The following is a 20,274-nucleotide window of genomic DNA, read 5'->3' as shown; positions in this document are numbered from 1 at the left end:
CGTACGACATGAACATTCAGAAATAAGTCAGATTACCCATTTTGTGACAATTTTTTTATAAATTAAGCAGTTATTTTATTTTATTAATTTTAAATTTCAAAATATTGATTTTTCAGAAATCTGAGATAGATCGATCCCAGATGTCTGCTTACCTGAGTGTACGATAAGACTTATTAACCTCAAAGGGTGATCGCTCAAAAATCAAAGTAAGAAGGGGTGACCGTGATTCGACCAGGTCGACTCGCGACTCTTCGAGTCGAAATCCATGGCGGTAATGTGAAAAAGATAAATAATTTCGTAACTCTCACCACTATTTTTATGGTTTTTAACCGTAGCTTCGTGCTTTCCTGCCTTCGTACCTTTGAGGCTTCGACAATTGATTCTCCGGTCTTAATTTAAAAAATGAAAAAATCCGTGAACCAAAATTCTCCCCTGATTTCTCCGTTGCTGAGGGAATCGGCAGCACGAAGTAACTATCCAACGGTAAAACGGAAAGGCCTAAAGAGTGCCAAAGGAGAGTGGAAACTCTGGGTTTCTGCCTTCCCCGTGTTTGATCTATTCCGTTAATCCGTAGTCGAGAGTTCTAGATCTCGCAGCCATGGCGAACATTAACAACAACAAGGAACCGAGCACAGCTCCTCAGCCTGATAAGTGTTACAATCTAAGGCTTGGGTCTTCGTTTAAAGACAATTCCTCCACGAAGTTCTGCACTTTACGTTGTAAGTTGAAGGAAGACAACTGAAACCCTAATTCTGGCTTCTGATTTCTTGATGATTTGGTTTTTCAGACCGGGAAGTACCCCCTTCCCCGTGTTTGATTTCTTGGAAGTTTCTGCGGTTGTACGATTGGTTCACGACGACGTTGTTCGTTCTTATAAGTCGCATCAACGGATATTAGCCTTTTCTTAGAGCCTTTTTTTTTGTAGTTGTTGAATTTTTATCCACCTTTTTTTGTCTTTTAAGACATTTTATTTCCCCGAACTTCCGTTGATCATAGGATCGGCACTGGTTGGTCCACGTAGCAACTAAATTTTTTTCTACTTCATCCCATTGTTTGTTATTCATCTGTTTGCGTTCATTGATCCTATTTTGTTTGGATGCTTCATATTGGTTATTTGATGGAACAAGGTGAATTTTTCAGCATTGTGCTTCTTTGCCTTTTCTTCAGATACACTTCTCTTATTACTTCTTCAGAATATAAGTTGACATTGGTTCTCACATTGGAAATGCTTTCTTCATGTCTTGGACATCTGTATGTTCCAGACCACCTGATTTTCAAATTTTAAGTTCTTTTTATTCTTGTAAATAGATATGCGTTTTATGATAATTCTGAATCTGTTCACATGGTACTAAATTAACTTCCTCTTACTTTATCATAAATAAATTTAAAAATTATTTGTCTTACTTATAAACGCGTACAACTTTCACTATTGTCTTCACTGATCTCAAGAAAATTGAAATGATTTTATTTGGTCATTATCTAGACGAGTTCAAACCAGCATCAATTGATAAGAATCAAGCTGGTTCACTTCACAAGAGCAAGGAAAACAGAGTTACTGTAGAATTTAACAATAATCAACCTGGAAAACCAAAGGTTACTTTCGAAGGCAGCTGTGAGGATTACAAAGAGAATGATGCAATATTGTTCTTTGATGGGGAGACCTTCCGCTTGGAAAGGTTGCACCGGGCAATGAAGCGGTTAAGGCATGTTCGACTACCTGGTGAGTCTATGTCTGCAGCTTCTGTTGCTCCTGGAGTTTCTTCAGTAGGTCCTGCTGTTGAGTCTCGCTCATCTCCAGTTGGAAAGGCAGCAAAATCACAGCAGTTCACCAAACCAATTGTGCAACCATTACCTGTAAGTTTTACGGTAGTTGCATTTGAATCTACCTGAAACCAGTTAATTGATTGCAATTTCAATTTAATCTATTTTTTTATATACGTCATTGCCCTTGAGCTATTTCTATAGTTGATACCGGGGAAAATACATTGGATTTTCGGTCACAAAGTTACTGTATTCCTAGCTTGTTGGCCTGAGTCTGTTTACTCATATTGTTGAAGATTCTTGCATATTTGCTCAGTGTAGGTTTATTCATGGTCTTCATGGAATATTGTATATGGTAAGCTCCGCCTTTCATTGGTTATATAATGGTCCTATTATGCCTAGAAGTTCATTGTCATGTTAAGCTTCGCTGGCAGCAGGTCATGAGTATACTCTGTTACAAGTTCGCTGATTGTCTGCCTCTGTTCTCTGGTGAACCTTTTGCTTTCTCATTGCTTACGAATAACATGCTCTTTTGTCAGTGTGTTTGATTGTATTTCACTACTGATTTAATTTCTACAAACAAAGTCCTGGTTCTCCTTTCTCTCATTCGTTTGGAAAAGAACATCGAGGTATACTCATCTGGCAGGAAGGTCAGTGGGAAGCTGTTGCTGTTCTCTACAACAACCCAAGAGTTATGAGAATGAGTAACTATGATGTTTTAGCCCAGCAGTAGTGTACTGTGCTTTTATTTCTTGAGGTGCCGCCTTTTTATCTATCTGCATCAATGATTTTCAGAATGTGAGGTCGGAGTGTCTGCATGCTTATACATGTAAAAAACGGCCACATCTCACGTAAGTCAAATGACACTTTGCAAAGTCAAGTGCAGCTATGATTGATCCTATATGGCCTATCTTTGGAACGAATGGCCGGAAGAATCACCTGGTCTATGGAGATAGCTATGAAGGAGTAAAGATTTTTTTGGGTGGAGCTACGAGTAATTACATTCACAGTTTAAATTGATGGGAAACCATTAGAGAATACCATAACAGAAATAAAGAGAAGAGAATTTAGGTTTCTTTGTTATGCTATTAGAGAGTTATATGTCTTTGAGTTTTATGTCTGTCTGGCTTTTGCCTAAACAAAAAGTAGTCACTTTTCGCTCCAGGATGAGTTTTTTATATGTGAGCAGTTGGGTAGCTGTTTTGTCTTTGCCTCTAAATGAGTGGATCTAATAGTTCTTGTTCTTGCCTTTTAAAAAGTAGTACTAAATATCCACATAGCATATACTTGATCTTTTGTAGTAAGTTAGATTTTACCAACTTCAGGCCAGTGTCAAAGAGTGACTTGTGTCTCTTGAAAAGAAGCTTTTTTTGTGCTTCTGACCTTTTCCAATTGATGAAATTTTCTACAAGTCTGTAGATCATATCTTAACAGCTTTTTCTTCCTTCACTAAACCCTGCTTGATTGATGAACTTATTATATTAGATGATATTGCAAAAGAACTTTTTTTGTAGCACAACATTTTTGACTCTCCTTGCATACACTTCATCTTTTGCAAGATGATGATCCTGGTTCTTTCTGTGTTTCATGCAGGTTGAGGTGGAAAGAATTGATATTGGCGAGCCAGACAGCTCAGGTTGGTTTTCTCAAAAATATAGTTCTATCATAAAACTTACTAGTTTGGAGAAAAAAAAGTGTTATCCTTGCCATATTCTTTTGTGATTATGCTTTTTTAGGTATAATAAAGTATGTATTCACTTCTGAAGAAAAGCAATAACCGAGATTTTGGCACTTCCTCTTAATTTTGTGACAGGAAACAATTTCGATGGGGCAACATATTTTAAGGACCTGTTTATATGTTTTATTTCAAGTTTTGATTGACTGAGACTCTTGGCAACATAGTCAGCAAATCTTTATAAATGTAGAATAAATTAATTCTTTAGTATGATTTTTCTTTACCCTAGTAGATGCTAATTGTTAAACAAAAGTGATTACATCTAAGCTTTAGAGGAGGTAATGAACTTTTTGAAACAGGAAGTTGTTTAAAGGTCAAAGAATAGACAATTATTAGGAGATGGGTACTCTTGAGAATGATCAAATTTAAAAATTGAGATTACAAAAATCATACATCTCACAGCTTAATATACCTAAGAGTGTGCCTTTAGAGTCCTTATCTATTTTCAGCAACAATTATTTGTGTACTATCATTTTTTTGCTTTGCCCATGCTCGATGTTAGTCTCTGTCTATGATTAAGGATGTTTGCAATGCACCAGGAGTCTAATGCCTGAAGTTCTTGTTAATCTTGCTTCATACCGATTTCCTCTCTCTCTCTCTCTCTCTCTATCTATCTATCTATCTCTATCTTGAATGTATTAGATAATTGGCTACATTTTGATTGGATTCTTCTTGTATTATGTTCTTAATATGTTATTGTCTTGTCCCGTTTCTTGATCTAAAAATTGGAAAAGCAGACACCACTGGTCCTCGCCTTTTGATTGAGCTTCCTTAAGGTTGGATGACAATTCGGTGGATAATTATTGTTATAAACTGAAAACCTTAAAGTAACTGTTTAAATCATAGAACTGCAGAATGTGGGTGAACTCCATTCATTTGATTCATTTCACTGTTTTTCTAAAATTTGCATCCATTTGTCGTGATGCAGCTGCAAAACCTACTTCCAGAAGTACTGGTTATCTCTCACCAGCTTGCTTGAATCAATCAACAGTATCTCCAGATCCGAAGAACCACGAGCTGGAGGAAAATCTGGATATAATTGTTGATGATGATGAACAGATTCCAAACCACCCAACGGGCATCAAACAAGAAGCAAACACTGGATTTGACACCAATCAGAATGAAACTGACGACGAGATAGCTGATGTGGATGTCAGTGATGATGAGGCAGAAAAAGGACCCAATGCTGCAGAAGCCCTACGGGCCCAAGTAAATGCAGCGGAGAGAGATGCACAGACATCCAGTTCAAGTGAGAGCAGTGGAAGTGCAAGCACAGGTAGCGGAAGTGGCAGTGCTACCAGTAGCAGCAGCAATGATGGCAGTGATGATGACTCAGCTAGCTCTGGAGGAGATGTTGATATCGAATGATACATAATCCTAAGCAGGATGTCATACGCTCTGCAGCCCTACCTGCCTTAGTGGCCCAAAAACCATTGGTATTGTGGAGAATTTACACAGGACACCAAAGTTGAAGAGATCAAGTTCACATTACAGAGATTGACCATGGAATTCCACTGTCCTTGCGTCTAGAAATTTTCATGCCTCCAATAAGCATTTCTGAATAAGCTGCATTGAACTAAGGATTGTTAGAGGACTATGACTAAACTGGTTTTTCAGAATTCAATGCCAACTCAAGTTGTTTTCCTGCGTGCTCAACAAGTTGCAGCTGACATCCTGAGACATCTTGCACTGGGGGACTCCCCGAGAACGGAAAAAAAGCAAGTTTAATGGCGTTTGCCGCAACAACAAGTATGTTGAGTTCTTGACCGCTGAGCGGGGTAGGTGCATAATCCACTGCACTCAACCAAACGCTCTTTCATATTGGATTTCTGTTACATTCTGGTTCCAAAAAAAAAAAAAATCATGGATGTGATTTAGTAACTGGTAGAATTTTACTGTTGAGTGAAAGAGAGGCTTCCTGGCTAACTTCTGTGGAATTCATGCTTTTCATTTAATAAACTATTGCGAACAATTCCACATTCTTTGCCTGCATCTTTCTTCCAAGTATCTGTCTGCTCCATTCGTCGTCGTTTAGTATTTATTGCACTGTGCTCTTGTTTGTTGGTACCAGTTGCTATCACATTTTTATCTCTTTTTTATATTTCTTGTCTCATCTTCCTCTAAGTTTCCTTGCGAATTTAACTGAACATTCATCTCTTATTAAGACTATGTTTCAATTGTTATAAGATACAATCAAGGTCACTGATTTATGTGAGACCCACGCCAATGAGTTGTCCTGATCTCTTATCTGCTCGAGAATTCTTTTATTGGATTGAAGTTCAACCAAAAAAAGTTTGAAAAGCAATTAAGACTTTATTTTTGCTGATCGAATCAATGAAGATGTCCAATAATGCGAATTATAGCGGCAATTGTGATTGAACTAGGTCCTATGGGGCCTACGAATCCTATATGAGTGGGGTCCAGAATGCAGATACCCATTCCATAATCTGCAATTACGGACAGAACGGACTTGGGCCCAGAAGGAAAAATAGTATTAAGATGTGGAGTGAGTAACTGTAAGAACTGTTTTAGGTGGTCCTACTGGAAGGAAAGGTCTAGATCGAAGAAATAGATTCTCGGACAGCAAATAGTAGAACTGGTGAAGCTAACGATTAGATTGGCTCACCTAAATTAGGTAAAACGGCTACATTCTGAGATTTCCATCCTTCGGGCGGGCTTCTCTTAATATATGTGGGCCCACCACTATTTTTAAAAAAGCGCTGCTTCCTCTGGTCAGACGCGGCCACCATTATACCTTCGAGTGAAACGTGGCGGCCAGAGACTCAAAGTTACTAAGCTGCAGTGACATTTCCTCTTGAAGAGGTCAGGGGTATTTTCGTGCAGTCAAAAAATAGAAAAACAATTCTCACCAGCTAAAATGAGTTAAAGGAGAATCTGACGAGTTATACGGATCTATTAATCTACTAATAATAATTAAGACGTTCCTAATGAGGTATTAATTATAAATGAACTTCTCATCATCATCTGCCACGTCATCTATGCGACCATCGGGCCTCTCCCCTTCCGCCGCTGCAACTTCCGTACACAGACGATTTCTCACTCTCCCTCTCTCTCTCTCTCTCTCTCTCTGCTTTTCCGCATTTCTCTCACTAAGTATTTAAAACATTTCGTAGTCACAGGTAGGCAAGAGGCAAAAACAGAGAAGGAAAGAGTGGAGCCGTTTCAAATCTCGTCGATCTGTGTTTAAGGAAAATCAAGATCTGCGTCTTAATCTTGATCTCGTGATATAGGAAAATCAAAATAATCTGCTTGAAGAATCTTTTCTGTCTCTTAATTCATTCCTCTACAGTCAAACCCTAATTTTCGTCCTTCCGTTGATCGTAGTACGGGAGCAGTCCGACGCGCGGCAAATGCATTTCTTAGACAAACTGCTCCAGATTCTTTTGCCTGCTTGTGAATGCTATTCTCCGAGACCGTTGCCCTTGTAGCGATGGCGCTTCTGCAGTCTCTAACGCGGAGCGAGTGTGTGGAGGAATCAAGGGACTGTCTGTTCGGCAGATGCGAATTGCTCTTCCTGTGATCATTCGATGCCCCTTCAAAGCACCTATGGCGGTCGAGAAGAAATGCCTCTTTCTCATCTTCTCATCGGCCTTTTTCACCATTCTTTTCATTCTGACAGCCAATTCTGGCGTGAACACAGCTGCGTTCGCCACTAAAACATTTCCCCCCGTCGTCCGCCGTGGACTTTCTTCGCCTCCCGCTTTCGCTTATTATATATCAGGCGGCCCAGGTCACAAGGATCGGATCATCCGCCTGTTGCTTGCCGTCTACCACCCGCGTAACCGCTATCTCCTCCATCTTAATCATGAAGCGTCAGATGGGGAGCGCTTAGCTCTTACTGCTGCAGTTCGGGCGGTACCTGCTGTGCAGGCCTTTGGGAATGTGGATGTGATTGGGAAAGCAGATGCAATTACCTACATGGGATCCTCAACACTTGCTGCCATGCTTCATGCAGCTTCGATTCTCATGAGGTTGGATAATCGATGGGATTGGTTTATCACTTTGAGCTCGACGGATTACCCTCTGGTTACACAGGACGGTATGTAGTTTGATCGTTCTAGTTGGATAGATAGTGTGTTTGTTGTTTCCGGATTTTCTGGATGATTCTTTCAAAACAATGGGTGTGTAGTTCTATTTCAGTGGAATTAAATCTATTTTCTTGTTTGAGAGTTGGTTGGATGGTTATTTGTAAAAATGGGCCTACTATCTCCATGTGTTTCATTTTATAATCCACGCACTCTCTCTATCAGTTGCCCGCAAGAGTAACCATATTGTGCTGGCTCCCTCTGTTTCTATTTCAATTTGGCTTTTCCTCGTAAGATAGCTTTGAAGAATCATTCCACTTTTCGTCTGTCTTATTTCGTTTTGTGTTTGTTCAGATTGGTTTCTTTTTTGGTGCAATTTTTGTTTTATCTAGTCCCCTGTTTTTTGGTTGGACAAATTGAGGGGATTACATCAAGGGGACTAGCCGTATCTCCAGTCAAAATGATTGTAAGACTTTTCTTAGATCCAAGGTGACTTGCCTGTCCTTTTCTGAGACATCTATACTTAAATTATTAGAATTTGCTTAATAAACTTTGTGAAGCTCTGGGTGCTTAGATGGTATTATGATATCATGGAACGCTATACAATTGGTTTTTCTTTGTGGAAACGTTTCTCATTTTCTTCTTTTTCTTTTTCAAATGCCAGTCTCCCATTGGCATTTAAAAGCTGTGACGGTACAATCTATTATCTTGTTAGAGTAACAAGAAACTAGTTTTTCTATTCAAAGAAGTGAAAATGGAGATTACATACAGTTTAGAGGTCGTTTTCCTGGTTGGTTCAGTGGCATGAGTAGAGCCGAATTCTTGAAAAACAAAGAAACTTGAATTCCAGCTGTGATGTAGGAAGTTTAGCTTCTTGGTTCTATTCTAACTTTTGCGTCTAATGGACATCGTTGCTTCCTATACCTGTTGCTGGTAGCCCTTATTCTCTTTTTCCTGTGAGGAGGTGACCCTATAAAATTTACCATATGGATCTTTCTTTAGGTTATTGATCAGTTCAACAACTCTGTTACCCTGCTTTGTTTACATTCTTATCAATTTTCTCCTGAACCTAGGCCTTTTTCTTAGTCATGCAAATTTCTAGCTGTTCGGTTATTGACCTTTCTCTTTATTCAAACAGAGCAAGCCTTGCCAGTAGTGCAGTAGTGATGAAAGAAAAAGTCTTTAGGGATGGTGGATCAGAGGGATAAGTTGGGGGAGAAAAACTTGTTACATGGTCTGGGCATTGACTAGATTGGAGAAAAAACATTGTCACATGCCTAGAGAGATATTGCAGACCTGTGTTGAGGCATCCATTGCCATATCTAAGATGTGGATAACAAGGTGGATCCATACATGGCTGAAAATGGGCTTCTTCCTCTTGCGATTTATAAGATTATATGGAAATCTCTCCCAGTTCCTGCCAATAGGCAATAACGATTTTCTCTGGTAATCTCTTAAGGAAAATTTCACCTCGAAAGACCATTTCAAAAACTTTGGCCATTCCAGACATGAATATTTCACGGACGATGTTATTAGTGAGGATTTTTTCTGCTGTGTTATGTAATGGTAGGTTGTAGATGAGTAACGGCTTGTTCTTATTTCTGAAATGTCCTCTGCCATTGAACATATTCATATTGTATTCTGGTGGAAAGTTTAGTGAAACAGAACCTTTCTACTTGCATACTAATGTCCATTAGATTGTATTATGCCCTTCAAGAGGCATTAAATAATTCCAGTTATGAACTAGCTTGAAATGGATTGGTTTAAGGAGGCACAGTTTGTTGTTAAGAACAATTTTCACATCCATTTTAGTCTATTTATATATTTGGTATCAACCACCTGCAATCTCATCTTTGGAGCTAATCTTTTAAAGTGTTACTGATAAATTACTTAGTGGTCCAGCAATTCATTCTTTTTAGGACATTACTAAGTAAAATTTCTTTTTTCTGCATATGGTTGTTTTGCTCGCTTAACCTTTTTAATGTACAAACTTAAACCTGCTCTGGAATTCAGCATTACATTTGGTAGAGTAAGGCCACATTGAGTAGGTATTTGCTAGAGTACATAGAGCAGTTCACCTTCATAAGCAATGTGTGGTAGAGAATTGGAAGGCTCAGCTCATGTAAGGTGTGCACCTGAGAATAGGAATGTTAAACACCTAGCCAATACTACCCAAAAGACCGGCCTGTCAAGAGCGGAAGGCATAGGTACTTAACCCAGGACCATAACATCACACCCCACCTTCGTGAGCCGATGACCACGGCGGCGCAACGACACTGGCCCAACTGTGATAATACCTAAACGCGACCTACCAGTATTTTAATCCAGCCTTTGCGCCCGCGCATCAACACTGGCCCGATCCAGGGCTTATCACAAGGACCTACCAGTATTTTAATCTGGCCTTTGCACGTCCCGAGACTCGAACTCGTGATGTGGGAGCTCGCTCTGATACCAAATGTTAAGTACCTAGTTAATACTACCCAAAAGACCGGCCTGTCAGGAGCGGAAGGCATAAGTACTTAACCCAGGACCATAACAAGGTAGTACAAAGATCAATACGATAAGCAAAAAAAAAAAATGATCAATTTGCACAGAAAAAAAATACCACTTGAGTTTTTTGTCCTTTTTTCTCTGATAATGATGGGATTTACAACTTTAGTTCTTTGCTTTCTGTATTTTGTAGTTCTCAAACATCCTGATTCCAACTTTCCCACTTTTGTGATTGAAAACTGGTTAGTTCACATATTTACTTGTTTCATTTTAACAGATGATCGTTGTCTTTGGTTCTATTTGATTTATGGGATTTTGATGTATACGCTCTGCAACAGTTTCTGTCAACTTTCTGGTTATTGTGTGTACTCATAACTTATCAACTGACACTGGTTGTATGATTTTCAGTTAGGGAGTGTCTGTGTCAACTGGAAACCATAGGAAAAAATGACTAGTGGAAAATTTTCTATTTGACCAAAACCTTCCGATGTTTGTGTTGATTTGGTATGGGAGAATTTTCAGCTTGTTTCCTCTTGTCTTTCAAAACGATAAGTGGAGGAAAATGAATTTCTTATTACTGCACTAGGAAACCTGGGAAAACTAAACTAAGAAGCATTTAAAGTGGTCCTTGACCGATTTCCTCTACCTCCACCTAGTATTTGATTATTTATATTTTTTTTTCAAAGTGTAGAATACACTAACACTACATTTAATTTTTCTGTTGTTTCCGATGGGGCACAAATGCACAAAAACCAGTTAGTGGGAATTTTTTCCAATAGGAAATTTTCCCTTGGTAAAATTAGTCAAAGTGAAAATGATTTTTCAATCATTTTGTTGACTCTTATAGTGTGATCGGATATATGTCAGTTCCACTGGTAATATGTGAATCTTGCCTTCCAGGTGACCTGTGAGAAATTATTTTAACTTTTATCATCTTTTTGTTTCAGATTTATCACATGTATTCTCCTCTGTACCAAGGAACCTCAACTTTATTGATCACACTAGTGATCTTGGGTGGAAAGAGTATGTTCATATCTTCTTGTGGCTTCTCACGACTGTTTTAGTGCTGGCTTTACCTCCCAATTTGAACCTTGCTGTTTTGGTATTTCTGTTTTTTTTTTTTAGATTCCAGAGGATTCAGCCAATTGTAGTCGACCCAGGCATCTACTTGGCCAGGAAGACTAACAAAATCTTTCATGCTACACAAACTCGACCAACCCCTGAAGCTTTCAAAGTTTTTACAGGCAAAAATTGTTTCTAACAACTTTCTTGACGTCCAGTTTAATTTGCGGTGCTTATTCCACCATAAGAAGAATTCATTTGGACCCTTCCAGTATATGACTAACTTACCTGTGGTGCTTTTCCTGTCTTCTGCAGGTTCCCCATGGGTAACTCTCAGCAGGTCTTTCATCGAATTCTGTCTGATGGGTTGGGATAACCTTCCCCGGATGCTACTTTTGTATTTTACCAACGTAATGCTATCTGAAGAAAGTTACTTTCATTCAGTCATCTGTAATTCGCCAGAATTTCAAAACCTGACTGTTAATAGTGACCTGAGATACATAGTGTGGGACAACCCACCTAAGATGGAGCCTCACTTTCTCAATGTAACAGATTATGACAACATGGTTCAAAGTGGAGTTGCATTTGGTAGACAGTTCAAGAAAAATGATCCAGTGTTGGACATAGTTGATGGGAAGATCCTCCAACGTGGGTCTCATCAGGCAGCACCTGGTGCATGGTGCTTTGGCAGGAGGAGTTGGTGGATGGATCCGTGCACTAGGTTTAGTGATGTTAATGTTGTGAAGCCTGGGCCGCAGGCATCCAAGCTCGGAGATACCATGACCAAGCTTCTTGGGGATTGGAAATCACAATCGAGCACTTGCAAATAGAGAGAGAGAAAAGCTGAGAGCATATTCACCTCACAATCGAGTAACAGCAGAAATTTTTTTGGAGGTACTTTCTTCAGGGATCACCTTTGCTTCATGCTCGATTCAGATTTCTATTACCATTTTGTGAGGAGGAAGTAGGGGTAGTAGAGGCATTCTTTTCAGACTGAGGCTAGTTTAATGGCTTTTGAATCCCCAGTGTGGCTTTCGGGAAGAGGTGAGAATACTGGACCGTTTCAAGAAGTCTTCGGAGAGCCACCACCTGCAGTCTCTAAACAAATAAATCTAAGAAAAGCTCGCATTTGTTCAGTAAGACGGTGTATGTTAGCTAGTAGATTGTAGAGAGGATCTTGTACTTTCCTGTTGTGGCTTCATTTTTTGGGAACTGTCCTTGCAGACAGCTCGCGTTTGCCGTTGTGTAGTTGGGTAACCCCGTTGGAAGTTGGTTCAAGGCTTGTCATCTTTGAACATCTGTGCTCTCCAGTATCGTTTTTCCATTCTTCCGCAGGACGAGACTTTCGAGGTAGAAACCCTAAAAGTCTTGGCCTACATGTCAGACGTGATCGTTTTCGTATTTCTAATTTTGAGAGAGGGACCCCTGGAACGCATAGAATTATTACTAGAGATACCATTAGATTTCCTGGCAGTTCTTTAATATTTGTTCTTTTTCTAAGCGATCTATATTGAGTTTTATATAGCAGTCGGAACTGAAGGAGTTGCTAAGAAAGTACTGAAGATGTTTCGAGTAGTAATTGCGTAAGAAGAAACTGTAGCACCCAGTCGTTCCACATATTTACGTAAAAGCTTCTTTTTATAATCATCACTCATCAGTATATTCTTGCCAAGAAATTCTTCAGATACGATCAACACTCAGATTTGAAAGAAAAATGCAAAGGAAAGTGAATATGTACTGAAAATCTCATTTTTCACTTTGGCAAACATGAAACTACTTAAAAATAGTTCCATTCATCTGTATAAAATATACCGTTACCTTGAAGGATCTGCTTAGTCTTTAATTGCAGAATAGATAAGAAATAATCTATTCACTGCAAACCAATAGCCAAGTATTTTCAGCCAGTCCAGCATTACTGCAAAATCTCTGAAAGGTTACAATTGTTTTTTTTCTTTTAGCCAAGTATTTTCAGCAAGTCCAGCATTACTGCAAACCAATAGCCAAGTATTTTCAACCAGTCCAGCATTACTGCAAAATCTCTGAAAGGTTACAATTTTTTTTTCTTTTTTTGGTGTGTGTGTGAATAATGGATGATTGACGATAACAACAGCACTGAAACATTGATGCAAGTCGCAAATTAACAAATCTATTCCTTCTCCAAACTTTGTTCTAAAGTGACTTCTGGCTCTTGTATTGTCTGCTGGAGGAAGATCCCAAACACAAAAACTAATATCTTTTATGCCCAATAGTCTAAAGCCATCAGTTGGAAAATGAAGAGATCTTAAGAAGTTAATATTTGATTGGCTCCACACTTACCAAGAGATAGTGAAGCTCAGTAGTTGCACGTACACAACAGCAACGGTGATATGCATCAATGATTTATCCTAATCTTTTTACTTACACTCAACTTCTTCTCTTGCACGTCTAGACTTGATGATACAAAGAAGTAGCTTAATGCCAAAACTCTAGAAAATTCACATGCTCAACAACAGCAGGATGATGAGCCAAGAAAGTCCTTCATTTATATTTCACAGTCCTATGGTTCTCTGCCCGTGTAGGTTGCTTTGTAGGAGTCAATTTTCGAAGCAAAGCATGCAAGAGCATCACTGAAGGAGAACATCGTATTACTATACTAGTAACAAGTACATAAAAGCGGAGAAAGAAACAATGGCAATAGCAAACTGACCTGCATAACTGATACAAAGTGCCCAGAAGAGACTTATCTGAACATTGCAACAATACAATATGATTGCAGTTGCTACAAAAACAGAAAATATATGAGAAGTTAGATGCATGTGTACGAGGAGAGAGATATTTGAAATTTATGCAATTAAGCATGGTCTAATAAGACATAGGAAACTGGTCAAACAGCCCCTTTCTCCAATGTTATTCTGAACTTCAACATAGATGATCAAAGGCTTGAACTTTTCTATTAGTTGTATGACTCAATCAACTGATCACCAATCACCAATCACCAAAATTTATGGGCATGAAAAGCGTGTTTTTTCACATGGCATAGTAATGCTCATAGTGTTGCAGTCAGAATGCTTATGAACTCAGGAGCCCTCAATTTGACCCATATACGTGAACCAACTTATGACCAGTGTGAGAAGACAACTTTAGTCAGGGAAAGAAGTCATAACTCAGTGCCACAGTTTGGTGCATACAGAAACTTTTCATTTCTAACAGCAATGTATAATGCACCAGATTTTTTTTTAGTTAAATAACCAGTAAGTAAGAGATTGAAGACACTAAAAATATGTTAATATTGCATAGAGTAAATTTATGTATACAACATTAAGCTTGGCAAAAGATAAACAGAAAAAAACAGGTAAAGACTCACATTTCCAATTGATCATTTATAGAAGTTTCTAACATTTCCAATTTTGAAATTAATAACAGGTAATAAGGCCACATTAACTTTTCCTGATGGAAACCAGGACAAAACCTGAAGGACCAGAGGATTGGTAATAAAAACTGTTAAGGAATATGATATCAAACAACATAGTCATGTTGTTAGACCAATCTTATACACAACCACACATAGTAACATTACACATCTTATTTCAAAAAAAAAAAAAAAAAAAAACCACACATAGTAACATACGTCCTGTGAGACCAGTCATTCGATTCTACAAAGTCGGAAGTGACATAGCACATACACACATCAAGCACCTCTTCTCTCATTTACTATTCTTAACAACCACAATATAAAACTAATATAAGAAACTGAATATTGATTTGATCCATCCTGCTTACATGTATCAAAAACTAACTTACCAACGAACTTTTCACCCAAGTGATTGGAATTTGGGAAGCTGAATATTTGACAAAAAAAAAAACAGTATGACATGATAATATTAGCACCCAATCTAATTTACTACGGACAGAATAAACTTAACCACTGGAAAAGAAAAGCACAGCAAGGATGCAACTTTACTCGATTAGAAGTGGGATTTTAGCAGGTGGAAGTTTAGAAGTATGAAACCCAAAATGTGTAAAATTAGAGAAGCATAACTCACCAGACTGCAAGAGGTAAAGCAAAATTTGGCGAAATATCGAGAACCTCTCCAGCGTCCACCTATTGTCCGAAATCCTAAAGAGTTCCCATAGCAACAAACTTGAAACTATGCCAAGAAGAGCAATCGGCATTTGATACCTGCTCAAAAGCACGACCTTTTAGCCTTTTCATACAGAACGAGAGGGGAACCGGAAACCAGTAAGGTAAAGGGACTACTAACAAACAGCATGCCAAGATGAGAACGGAGAGAAAAGCGTAATTGCGCGCATATCGCTTAATATTTTCGTGGACCCGCATCCGAGCCTGGGAGGGTGAAGCAGGCCACGAGAAAGATCCAGATGTCCCCAAGAAAGACAGAGTCCAGGAAGGAGTATCGCCGGCAAAGTCCTCAGCGACGAGCTTGGCAAAGGGATTGACAGTTAGGACGGAAACAAGTGTAGAACCCAAAGAGGAGAGGGAGCTGGCAGCGGTGAAGAGAATTGAGGCTTCATTGACGGTCCCTCTGCCGGCGGCAGCGGAGGCGCGAGAGGTGCTACGGACGGCGGAGCCGGGGTGGGCAGCTGTGTGGTCATCGAGGATTTCGAGGTAACGATTGTCTCGGAGCCACGTCTCGAAAACAGGATCGGGCACTGAGAGGGACAAAGGGTTCGCAGAGAAGACCATGAGAGGGAGGGAGAGAATTTCAAGTTCCGCCTTTCACCAGAATCTGAGCCTCTTCGGCTTTTGTGAACTCTTTCGTCTCTTCTTTGCACGCTTTATGCCAAGTTATCTTCGACGCTATGTTACCTCAACAGGTTCCGCTGTCAACTCGATATAATTGGAACCGGTTTTGAGTAGGGTTTTTTTTGTCTTTTACTAATTTGTAAATAAGACCCTTTTATCTAACACTTAATAGATTATTACGCCCAGAAATTAAATTAATTCCTCTTATATCTTCTACAACTTGGAAGAACCTCCCTTGTTCGGTGTTGACAGGAATTTTGGTCACTGAAGAAGGGTGGTATACATATTGTTACAAAGATGTGAGCATTTGTAGATAGTCGCATGTTACCCCAATTAAGAGACGATGACAAGTATGAAATAATTATTTTGTTTATCTTTTTTTTTTTTGCAATAATTATCATAAAATATTATACATGAAAAAAACATAATTATATAATAAATATATTTTTATTTACTTATTTATTTATTTATTTTGGGGAGGGGGGTGAGACTACATGGGAAGAGTTGTTGTTATAAAAGCAAAAAAAAAAAACTAATAACTTAAGTTTTTGCCATAGATAATAGATAAGATCTTAATTTTTAATCTTAATTTGTACCTAACTCATATTGTTTGCAAGTTCATAACTTAAACACAAATTTTATTTACATAGAATATCATCTTATCTATTAGATTTATAGATTGTTTGCTTAGGAAAAAAAACGATGGCCCCTTTTAGACAAGGACAAATCTGCTTAGCCCTCTTGTCATCAAGTGAAATTCTGCATGGTGGGAGAGGCCCTTCGTCTGTCGAGCAAGAGACAGGAAGTGGTAGGAAAGGAGTAGGGAAGCGAAAAATGGTCCTGAGACAGGAAGTGGTAGTAAAGGAGTAGGGAAGCGAAAAATGGTCCTGATTGGACAATGTTTGCTAATGAGCTGTGATTCATGAATTGTGCTTAGGTTTTCAATTTTAAGTAAAATAATTTTCATTTGATATCATATGGTTCCTCATTGGTTGGCATCTATTTTAAGGAAGCACCATTGATACTTAGTAGTTATCTTTTTTTATTCATATGACTTAATTGCTTTAAATTTTACTCTTTTTTTTATTTTGTTTATTAATGTAAATACACCCCTAGCCTGCTAATCTAAAAAGCCATTTTCTTTTTGGAAAAAAAAAACTTCCTTTATTTATTTTAGCTTAACTTTATAACTTGTTTTCTTCTTAGAAGAAAATAAATATTGCAGACGATTTTCTACTAAGGAACTAAAAATAATTGGAAAGTGGATATATGTTTAAGTCATTCAATCTGAATTTGATGGAAGGATTATAAATTAGATACATCTACGTTGATACATAACTAAATCCATATTTTTAATATATTTAACTTTTTATATTCAAATTGACACTATTTATACCCATATCATTAATGCTTCCATTCAATAAGACATTAAAAAAGTGGAAAGTCTTCGCAAGTTTTGTCTACTTTGTTAAGTAACACTTATCAAAATTTGAGATGGGTAATACTATACGTATATAATTATCTGTCGTGCTTTAATATTTTGTTGTCTAGGGTGTGTTTGTGTAAATAGGAAAAGTGTGAGAAAAAATGTAACATAAAATTTTTCTTATTGACAACAAATTTTTAGCATTTCTTCCAATTTTTTGGACAAAATTATTTTTGTTTCAATTCTTTTTTTATTCTTTTTTGTTTTTTAAATGTTAAAAAAAAAGGAAATTGAGGCCCTATTAGTGCCCTGTCCAGGAAAAACAAGAAAACCCTTTCTAGGTAGAAATGTGTTTTCTAGATTCATTAGTGCTCCACTTTTCCAGAAAACCCATATCTATTTGAAAATGAGGCGTCAAAAATCTCCTACCTAGAATCCAATTTGTTTGACACCTCGACCTAATTTGTTCCTATAAAGCCACTTCCTCTTCATCCTCAATCAGGCAATACTCTCTCCCTCTCCTTCATCTCCTCTCCCTCTTCCTCTCCTCTCCACCGGTTTCCCCTTCTCCCTTTATTTTGCTTCATTATGCTCATCGTAGGAGACATCTTACAACTCTTTCTCAAATTAATGTGTTTGAGATAGTCTTCAACGGAAGAAGGGAGATCCTTGCTATTGTTGCTAGTTGTTTTTTGCTCTCCAAGGACCCTCTATTTGTTAATACCACTATTTCTTTGCTCCATTCCACTATTAATTTTGTTCTTGGTACTATTATCTCCTCACATTCTTATTTTTTAAAATATTTTAATTTATGATCTATATTAGTTATACATAACAGTTTCGTTGAATTATATTTTGTGGTTCATTTTTTAATTATGCATGTGTATTTGTTTGAAGAGAATGCTTGCAGTTCCTTTTTGTGGATGATTTCTGGCGATTTTCATCTCTTTGAAAATGGTTTTCAGTTAATGCATATTTTATTTCTTATTTTCTTTAACTTAGGGAGTTTCTCTTCGTGTCACAGCGGAAACAAGTAAGTTGGAAGTTGGTGGTTATTTCAAGATGATTTGTGGACCTTGTAATTGGTTTCTAGTTAATGGGGAAAACATGTCAACAAAGTGGTTTATTGGTACATAATCTAAGGCTTCTCTTGTCTTGAAAGTCTAGCATCCTACAACCTGCCGCATAGTTTGAGAATATTGAGTTAGTGTTACTTGGATAAGGAGGGTGGAGCTGGACTTCTACTTTTGTTTGCAGAAGAGTGGATTATGTTCATCATATAGTAATGGCAATAGGGGAGAGTGATAATATTTGGATGAGATTGTTATCATTTCCAATTGCTTATGTAACTTTAGGTAATTTATATTGACATTATTCTATGGTTTTTCTATCTTGATAGAAATGCTTATAGTCGTCTAATCCTTGAATTCATGTATATTCCACTATGCATTACCCTCCTAAAAGAAATTGATGCAATTTTAGATTGTCATATTCGGTTAACCTTTTCTTTAAGTTGGTATTCCATTAATCTTACTGCATGAACCATGCCCCTCTCTTGATAATTTAAAGAACTAATGTATTTGGTTGTAAAAAATCATGTGATACAATTTGGTAATTTGTTCTTAACAAAACAAGAAGCTAGTGCTCTTGAGGTACATCAAACGTGCCTTATAGGCTTCTCAATGCAAGTTCAAAATATAAACTGTTATACAAGGTTCTAGCCGTGAGTTTTCCTGCAAGAATGCATCGCTTTCTCTATCATCAAAGTTAAAACATAAAACTAAAACCACTTGAGCCCAACAGACTACTAAACAAATTTAAGTTTGGGCATTTATGTGTATCTAATTAAATCCTTTGAATCTTCTAACTTATTGGGTATATATCATGCAAAAATTTGATGAGTTTGTTACTTCATGTGGCTCAAGAATTTGATTCCTAGTATGGTCTTGTTTGGCATTGCTTTTTGGGACAAACTTTGGTTATATGTAATGCACTCATTGGGTGACTTATTATACTTCTCTATGGATATGGTTTACATTTTTTTTTTTCAAAACTGTTGTGGAGCTTTAAGGTAGTGATAGGCAGCAAATGTTTTTCGATTCCGCAGCTTTTGAATTGTTAATTAGATGATTGTAAACCATAAAATACAAGAATTGCACACCTGAAATAACAACAAGTTTATGTTCCGTAAATTTCAATGGTTCAATATTCATTACATGTATTTTCTTGAATCTGATGCCTAGAACCTTGAATAGGTGCCATGGTTCAATCTGACACCGGCGATACTTTTTTATGACTTTTCATGTTTTTTTATCTTCCATTTGTATTTTGATCTTTTTGTTCTCATGGTTGACGTATCTCAAACGCTAAGTCCAAGTGCCTTGGTTGTCATGTTTATTTTCCTATCACTAGCAGGTTATATGGGTTGTTGAATCAATTTAGAGTGCGTTCTCTTCTTACTCCAATGATTTATGTGTATCCTAGGCTATTTTTAACTCCAACAACCTTTCATGTGGATGATCATTGGATCGTCATCATCATTGTCATGTACTACCCTTGTAGTTTTGATTTGTGTATGTCCTCATTAATGCCTCATATTTATATATAGAGAAAACTTTTAGCACAAGGCAATTTTATATTTAACACTTAATTTTACTAAATATTTATGGGTAAGTATGGTAATGTGTGTGAATGATTATTAACTTTTATTTCTTTTTAAGGAAAAGGCACTAACAAGTCTATTTAATTTTCCATTTAATTTCCTAGTAAGGCACTAATAGGTTTTTATTTGAAAGTTTCTTATAGGAAAAGTGTTTATAGCTTTTCCTAGGATATAAATTTCCAACCAGGGACATTAGGACGGTCTGAGTTTCCTATCACTCCAATATGAAATTATAGGGAAAAAACCAAGAAACACTAACCTTTTACTTTAACTTTATTTTTTATTATTTATAAAAAAATATTTATTTATAGTGTAAATACAAACACCATAACTACTATTTCTTATTGT

General features: G+C 37.5%; 3 protein-coding genes across 4 annotated transcripts; 2 read left to right on the top strand and 1 right to left on the bottom strand.

The window, feature by feature from the left end:
• The first annotated feature begins 456 nt into the window (after positions 1 to 456).
• On the top strand, positions 457 to 5,503 carry LOC137936831 (ell1-associated factor 1-like). The gene is made up of 4 exons (XM_068781734.1): positions 457 to 719; positions 1,484 to 1,854; positions 3,355 to 3,397; positions 4,425 to 5,503. The coding sequence occupies exons 1-4, from the start codon at positions 599 to 601 to the stop codon at positions 4,862 to 4,864; spliced, it is 975 nt and encodes a 324-aa protein (XP_068637835.1). The 5' UTR covers positions 457 to 598; the 3' UTR covers positions 4,865 to 5,503.
• Positions 5,504 to 6,519: 1,016 nt separating this feature from the next.
• On the top strand, positions 6,520 to 12,391 carry LOC137935999 (beta-glucuronosyltransferase GlcAT14A-like). Its single transcript, XM_068780470.1, has 5 exons — positions 6,520 to 6,636; positions 6,842 to 7,556; positions 10,980 to 11,055; positions 11,158 to 11,276; positions 11,410 to 12,391. Exons 2-5 carry the CDS (start codon positions 7,016 to 7,018, stop codon positions 11,922 to 11,924), a joined length of 1,251 nt encoding a protein of 416 aa, XP_068636571.1. The 5' UTR covers positions 6,520 to 6,636; positions 6,842 to 7,015; the 3' UTR covers positions 11,925 to 12,391.
• Positions 12,392 to 13,303: 912 nt separating this feature from the next.
• On the bottom strand, positions 13,304 to 15,846 carry LOC137937058 (PRA1 family protein H-like). 2 transcript variants are annotated; one of them, XM_068782094.1, is made up of 5 exons: positions 15,336 to 15,846; positions 15,117 to 15,253; positions 14,875 to 14,912; positions 13,781 to 13,852; positions 13,614 to 13,700 (listed from the first exon to the last, which is right to left on the bottom strand). In XM_068782094.1, exons 1-4 carry the CDS (start codon positions 15,776 to 15,778, stop codon positions 13,814 to 13,816), a joined length of 657 nt encoding a protein of 218 aa, XP_068638195.1. In that variant the 5' UTR covers positions 15,779 to 15,846; the 3' UTR covers positions 13,614 to 13,700; positions 13,781 to 13,813. The 2 variants fall into 2 exon arrangements, with proteins under 2 accessions (XP_068638194.1, XP_068638195.1); XM_068782093.1 differs by lacking the exon at positions 14,875 to 14,912 and having other exon boundaries at positions 13,304 to 13,700.
• Positions 15,847 to 20,274: the final 4,428 nt, after the last annotated feature.

This window comes from Aristolochia californica, unplaced genomic scaffold, assembly GCF_029961685.1.
Source record: "Aristolochia californica isolate CCGP_79_NKW_82.1479 unplaced genomic scaffold, dmAriCali1.0.hap1 SCAF_7, whole genome shotgun sequence".
NCBI lineage: Eukaryota > Viridiplantae > Streptophyta > Magnoliopsida > Piperales > Aristolochiaceae > Aristolochia > Aristolochia californica.
The sequence above is the reverse complement of the archived record's forward strand: the minus strand, read 5'-3'. Positions and strand labels throughout refer to the sequence as shown.